General features: G+C 50.7%; 4 protein-coding genes across 4 annotated transcripts; 3 read left to right on the top strand and 1 right to left on the bottom strand.

Annotated features, from left to right (window-relative positions):
- Nucleotides 1-640: 640 nt before the first annotated feature.
- On the top strand, nucleotides 641-1120 carry PV06_11869 (uncharacterized protein; the record flags this gene model as incomplete). The annotated part of the gene is made up of 1 exon (XM_016413615.1): nucleotides 641-1120. One exon carries the CDS (start codon nucleotides 641-643, stop codon nucleotides 1118-1120), a length of 480 nt encoding a protein of 159 aa, XP_016256009.1.
- A 3402-nt stretch (nucleotides 1121-4522) lies between these two features.
- Nucleotides 4523-4952, top strand: PV06_11868 (uncharacterized protein; the record flags this gene model as incomplete). The annotated part of the gene is made up of 2 exons (XM_016413614.1): nucleotides 4523-4622; nucleotides 4678-4952. 2 exons carry the CDS (start codon nucleotides 4523-4525, stop codon nucleotides 4950-4952), a joined length of 375 nt encoding a protein of 124 aa, XP_016256008.1.
- Nucleotides 4953-5040: 88 nt separating this feature from the next.
- On the top strand, nucleotides 5041-5490 carry PV06_11867 (uncharacterized protein; the record flags this gene model as incomplete). Its single annotated transcript, XM_016413613.1, has 1 exon — nucleotides 5041-5490. The coding sequence occupies one exon, from the start codon at nucleotides 5041-5043 to the stop codon at nucleotides 5488-5490; it is 450 nt and encodes a 149-aa protein (XP_016256007.1).
- Nucleotides 5491-6306: 816 nt separating this feature from the next.
- Nucleotides 6307-6924, bottom strand: PV06_11866 (uncharacterized protein; the record flags this gene model as incomplete). The annotated part of the gene is made up of 2 exons (XM_016413612.1): nucleotides 6307-6559; nucleotides 6616-6924. Coding segments are annotated over 2 exons (562 nt in total), but the record flags the coding sequence as incomplete, so codon positions are not given.

The raw sequence follows: 6924 nt of genomic DNA, 5'->3' as shown, positions 1-6924 counted from the left end.
CATGTCGCTATGCTTCTGCAATGTCTCTGAGACTGTCCGTATTGGGAGAGCCATCTTTTCAAACAAGGCTGCCGACTGGTTTGTTTGGCCGCACGCCCGTATTAGGGGCCAATCGGAGAACAGAAGCCGATGGTCTCTTTTACTTGACCTGTTTTTGTTTCGAAGCCGCGCGACTACAGGAGGCTATTGGCGATGACAACGTCCAAAACGCCGATCAATCGCGCGGCGTCGTCGCAGGTGGTGTATCTTGCCACTCGCCCAAGCAAGCCCACTTGAAAGAAAACCATTCCGGGCCTGCCACCTCAATAATGTCCAATTAAGGTTGCTATTGGATTTAGCCCCCTCGTCACCCAGACTTTCTGCGACGATTCTGGTTAAAAGGGAAGGAGATCCCCTATCTTGTCGTCTCGTCTCTCGCCTTCTGGTAAATTCAGTGTTATTTGTACCATTTTATCTTCTCCGAAGGATTTTGCCTGTCATGAATACGACACACCATGGCGTGAGCGCCACTGAAGATCCAACACCGGATTCTGTCAACCAATAATTTTCTGCAGGGTCAGAATATGCTCAGACTACCGCCTCTTCCCCTTCTCCGCGGGGCACGACTCCACCACGAGCTTTCCCCTCTTCACAGCAGGACATGCTACATCTACTTGCGGGTGTCCAGACAGACTTAGCCAAGTTAAACTATGTCCTCGACGAAGCCAGAGACAGTATGATTGCTGTGCAGGGGAAGGTCAACAAGATTATCAATATTCTACGGGACAGATCAAGTTGCTATCTACCCGTTCCTTCACCGACCTGGCCGGCAGCGCCACTTGAAGCGAATCACGTCTACCTGGACTATGAACCACAACCATACGCGCTCGGCTTTAATGACCATGTTGAGCACTTGACCCATGATTCCGCTTGGATCCCTCATGATGATCATACTACTGTTGGTGACCTGGAAGTTCAACAGCAACCGTCTACCGTCCAAGATCTGGCAGAACAGAACCTACCGGCTGGAGAAGCCCCTCAACCATGTCATGATCGTACAATCGACTACGACCTTACGAAAGGGGGATGCTCGCGGACGCCACGAGTCGCGAAACGGCATTTTGATGAAGTTGAACATTAAGCAGAAAGTGCTCGCCAACGCTATCTCAATGTAGTAGGCGGGGCGAAAGGGCAACGTGCGAACAATGCGATGTTTTCATTATGATAAGGGATTTAGCTACCAGACTTCTTAAGTGTAGGGGTTCCTGGAGCATGACCGTAGAGCCCTAGGACAGTTGACTCCGGAAGAGTGGTAGAGCAATCACTGATTTGGTCAACGGGATTGACCCTGCGAAACCAATGGCTCATACGTACCAATGCTTCTCATCCAGCGGGCCGGTGCGCCTGATTCTCGGAAATGAGGCAGTTTGTATGGTCCGGCCCATTCTGTGATCGAATCGGCTGCTCCTCATCCATCCATTCGATGATATGATCATTGGAAGCCGGGGTCTATTACATGTTAGCTTGAAAATGTCACCAAGATGGTTTCAGGTTATCTTGGCCACAGGGTGTACCTGGTTCTGAAGAAATGCTCGTTGGTACTCACTATCGACTTGAACTTTTGGAAGAAACTAGCGTACTTCCTATACAACCTATGATCGTGGAAGTAAAGAATACAGGGATTCGCGAAACAAACATTGCGTCGGAAAAGCAGATTCTCGGACCCCCAAGGGACAGAATATAAACCAACGATATCAAATCGTATTTTTCGGTGCTTTATATTGATAGGGCTGATGGGGCGCCCAACTTCTATCACCATAGAAGGGCGGTGGTCCGAGAGATCATCAGACACGCCTCAACCAGCCTCCTCACAGGTGAGGCATTCTATGGGCCAATGAGTCCGCCACAAGGTGTGCAAGGGTCCTCGATAGTGACGTGGCCATACCATACCACCCAATGATCTGTCTTTGACACTCCGCATTCTCCTGTCGGTGTTACTGCCCAGGAATGGGTTGGCACTCGACGTTCGATTACAGCATCCTTCCAGTTACGTGTCAGGCATGGCCTCGGCTTCAGCTTCGTAAAGAAAATGAGCTTGCTCAGTCACATTTACCCTTGTGTCGGCCGTTTTTCGACTTGTCGGCCACTTTGGATGTCTTCTTGATTCCGGGTTCCAGCCTCCGTGTTTCTGAATCGTCCAGTCAAATATGTTGTCGTATTCGCACCCTGGTGGCTGAAGGCCATCGCGTAAATTTCCATGCGCCCTGAGATCCCAGAGTTTGCTTCTCCGCCGTACAGTTAAGCAATCCGCTGCTGGTTTTATTGTCGTCATTTCCACTTACATTGTCGCCGAATTTCTTCATGACCACATCAATGACACGACCAAGCGAAAACGTCTCCCAACTTTGTGGGCAACGTGAAGATCACGGCGGGAAGATCACCCTCGACGGCGGCACCTTCAAGGATAGGTGAGTGGATCACTAAGTGGTTATAACTTCACCTAATCTTGTAGATCGGCAGGCCACCAAGATCTCTCGCGCATTTGGGAACATGTCCAAGAAGCTACATGGGTCGATGACTTTATAAACCCATTTACCCAGCATGGAGTCAGGCATGATCACACCGATGCCATTGAATTAAACGAGCAGTTATATGAAGAAATCAGGAAAGGTCTTCGGCGCGAGGTAGATCCTCCTGCGGAACAGGTCAAAAAGCTTTGAAACCCGAGGAAAGTGGACGATTCTCGCCCCCCCCACGTCCAGAAACAGGTCTAATCAAGGCGGTTTGGACGGGAGGTCGATTTTGTTCAAGATATGCTTTTCCGGACGTACTCGACTTTTGCCTTGCCAGCATAAGTGCGGATTTACATAGCGGTTAAGGCTCTGCTATGACAAATACAGCAAAGGAAGGCTGTCTAAGAGTGGTCAATAGAACACACCGATAAGGTGCCACTGTGACACCGACTGATATAGTGAGTTACTGCAATCGAACCTGGACCAGCTTGGGAAGGATGTATCCGTAATTTCAAACGTCATATTACCCTGGCTCTACGGACAAAGCTCTGGGTCCGTGCTGTCCTGAAAAGATCCTGTTTCTTGTTCGGTGGTAGGCAGGAGAAAAGACGACCAAAAAGATGGATGGCTTTGGCATGAGCCTGACTATGGTGGGTTCTGGATCTCTCGATCTGGGCTCGTGGCTCTCACCTTCAGACCGTTCTTCCTTCGAAATGATGGACCTGGCATCAATGCTTGCTTTTCATTGCCAATATGGCCTTGGTCGTCACATCGAGTCAGCACATTATCCCTCAAACCATGAATCAGAAGTGAAGAATAGGTACCGCCGTACAGTATCGCGTTCGTGAGCTGGAGCCTGTTGCCTGGCTTCCTCCCTCCTCCTGCGTGCCGTCGGCAGCCCGCGTCTTTTGGGTACCAGGCGTAGTATCAGGACATCCGGATCACCCAACTCCCCTGCCACTGTAGCAATTGGCCCACCTTCAACGCCATCTGGTGCCAACAGTGGTTGGGCGTCGCCCTTGGTACTCTGCTTCGTTTGGGAGTTTTGTTGGTTCTTAGTGCGTGACTGCTTCTCAGTGCTACGAGGAAACCAGGTTTGCAAATAAGATAGCTACCTACTTTGTTGAGCTTGCTTCAGGTTGCAATTATGCAGGGTCATTGGTTGGCGAAAAAACAGACTGGCTTTCGAGGCTTGGGCTGAAAGACCTCTTGCATAATAAACAGCGCGGTGGACAGCGATGCCAGGGAGCCGCATACGAAGAGAAGCCTCTCAAGGCCTACAGGACGTTCTCGAAAACAACCTAATGTACAGTGCACGGTGACCGTCAGCCCCATCGTCCAGGAGTCTGTGTGCCTCTAGGGGCCTAAAGTGGGCGCTTCGGTAGCCCAAAAGGGCATCCTAAGAGCCTAAATAGGCAGATGTAGGAATTGGCTCCCTAGATTCCAAATGACCTCTGCTTAGCTTCCCTGGAGGGCTGTACACCGTGGTGAGGGAGGCAGCCCATTCGAGTACGCGCCAGTGGTGAAAAGAGGAGGACAATGGGTGGGCATCCATGAGACCCGAGGCATTATTAGGAAAATTTGCCGAAATGGTTTCCCCACGATTCAATGCCGCGCCCAGGGCAGGCCCGACTCTACGGAGGTAGATGTAGGTAATAGTGCCAATCCTGCTTGACATCGTGTTCCGTGTAAACCTCGTAATTGCTGCAGCAGATCCGTCTCACAGACTCTTGTAATTCGCTCTGCTACCACCTCTTTGGCGACAAAAGCCCTTGAATTCACGGTTTGAGAGAGCGTAGCATCAAAGCGTGCCCCTAGAAGTTGCGACACTGATTTCAAGCCTCGGGCGCTAAGGACTGGTTGATTGGACCAGAGGCACCCTAGGATATTTTGTGTTGGCCAGGGCCAGCGCCCAGAACTGCAGCATTCCAGGCAACCGCGGTTTGGGCTTGAAGGGGAAAGTATAGCGAGTCTGCATAGTCAAATCGTTCTCTAGCCTCGGAATGGAAGCTGGATCGCCGAAGCACACTATGGATGACTTTGTGCGCCGCGTTCAAAATATAACCATCGGCGGCAGATATCACCTGCAACGAAAATTAGGGTCTGGGTCTTTCGGCAAGGTCTATCTAGGTACGGCGTTGATCGTGGCAACCACGGCTCCAGGAAAAAGCTCATGTTTCACCAGGGCGTGACGCCGACAGTGGAAATGAAGTCGCGATAAAACTCGAGCACTACAGCGTGGGCCCGTCTTTACTCGAAGAGGAACCGTCTATCTATCAAGCTCTCACCGGAAACCCAGGCTTCCCGAAGGTGTATTGGTTTGGTCAAAAGGATGATTTTATGGCCTTGATCTTCGAGTTGCTCGGGCCCAACTTGGAGGACTTGTTCCGATACTGTGGCAATCAGTTCTCTATGAAGACAACACTGATGCTTGCTGGATCAACTGCTTCGCCGCCTTGAACTTTTGCATTCGAAAAACTACCTTCACCGCGACACCAAGCCTGAAAACTTTCTGCTCGGGTTGCAGCACCGCGGCAACACGGTCTACATGACCGATTTGGGTCTCGCGAAGTACCGCCACCCTGAGCGGTGGGACACCGAGAGTCCTCCCGTCCGTGCTGCCACAAAGCGAACTCAGGGCCAAACCCCAGGGGCGACACAGAGGTCCTCGCAGCCAGATTCGCTCGAAGGACGATCAAACGCAGAGCGACGAGCCTCCAGAATCCACCAGGTCCTTCGGGAACTTGCTGAAATCTTAAATGACCTCCAGTCTTTTACTGGCTCTATTCAGCCTACTGTTTGGGACGCAGTCCTTATTCTATCCTCGACTCTGCTAACTGTGGCTTATTACCTTTACCGGTCCTACAATTTCCCTTTCAAATTCGTTAAACTCTTCGAAGAAATATCTCCCCGTCAGCTGGTCAACTTGTATGACATGAATGGTGGGTGCGTGCGCGAGAGGAAGATCATTCGCGACATGGCCGAAGGTGACAATTGAGTCGCTGGGAAAACGATGCCGACCACAGGAGCTGTAATCTAACTACCTGTATCAGCAACCCTAAGTTTCACACAAATGGTAAGTACCGGCAAGCCATACGGAGACGGCGCAAAGAACAACGAACCCCTCTGGGATTCGCATTACAAGCCTTCGGCATTGGATTCCGCCAATGATGAACGTCGTTGATCTAGAGCTTCCACACGTTAAACGCATTCGGTCCTCTTGTAGTCGCCGATGTAGTCAGATCCTCGATCTGAACCCAAGGACGACTTCCTCGATGGCCATTCACTTGTGGACGAGAGAGTCCGAGAGACACTGATCTATATCCGTTCATTCTCTTCCAGGCATCAACCGGCGCCCTGTAGTGGAACTCAGATGTGGTTAGGGCTGTGTCTGAGCCGTGTTAAAGATCTTTGAAGATGATGTTGACCATGCTTGAGATGTAACAGAAGAACGTGTGAAAAGACGTGATGATGCAGGATTGTGATGTTATGGCGATGTGGTGGCGACGGAAGAGGGCAGGCAGAGCAACCGATATACGTTGAGAAATCCCTTCGGCACAAAGGAACCTGTCCCTAAGCTTAGATCAAGCAAGCTTAACATGGAGTACTGTACAGCTGGAACAGCTTGGAACGACTACGTTTGCTATGCATTTCTATATGATTATACCATGAGCCGGTTGAAGCACTGATCTCCGGCCAATTGGCAGTATTGCCTCCAATGAGTCAGCAGCCATGACGGGGAGTTCCTGTTCACAGACAGAGGCAGCGAGGCTTTTAGCTTGAGTGTTGCAATACACAAGATCTGTTTTTCAGATTATCTGCTTCGCTTCTGTTTTTCATTCAAGTGAAAGTCATCGAACCAGGACTGATCGCAGTCCGGCCGTGTCAAAATATCATGGTCATCAAGTTTCAACAGAGGTAATCCTTGTGCGCGATTCGAATCCGCCAGCAGGTCGAACAGGCTTCCACCGAGAGTCTTGTTCAGCTGCCGCAAAAATCGTCCTTTCACAGACTCTAATTCATCCAACAGTGTGCCGAGCTCCGATGCTGCCAAGATCTCTTCGAATCTATTCCCGTCAGCCGGTTTGTCCAACTAATGACAGACAGAATCAGTCACACTCACATTCGGTCATTGGCTACCACCCTGTTCTCGTCAATAAACCAGTCTCGGGTCACCAGCCCTAGAGCTGACCACCCGAATTTGTCGGCGAATCTGAGCCATCGTTGGCCGGCTTCGATCTGTTTGCCCAGTTTTCTTTTGTAATGGTTCCACCGAACGGCATCAGGTTCGCCGGAGTCGATAAGGCCACTCCTGGTCTTGTTCCTCCCCCGAAATCGAGCAGGAAAGGCCACGTCCCAGATATGCTGGATCAGAGACACATAAGCCTCGGCCTTGTATGCCTTGTTTGTTGATGTCCGCAGGGACAGGCGT

The sequence above is a fragment of the Exophiala oligosperma genome (assembly GCF_000835515.1).
Source record: "Exophiala oligosperma strain CBS 72588 unplaced genomic scaffold supercont1.86, whole genome shotgun sequence".
Lineage (NCBI taxonomy): Eukaryota > Fungi > Ascomycota > Eurotiomycetes > Chaetothyriales > Herpotrichiellaceae > Exophiala > Exophiala oligosperma.
This window is presented reverse-complemented; position numbering and strand designations above follow the sequence as displayed.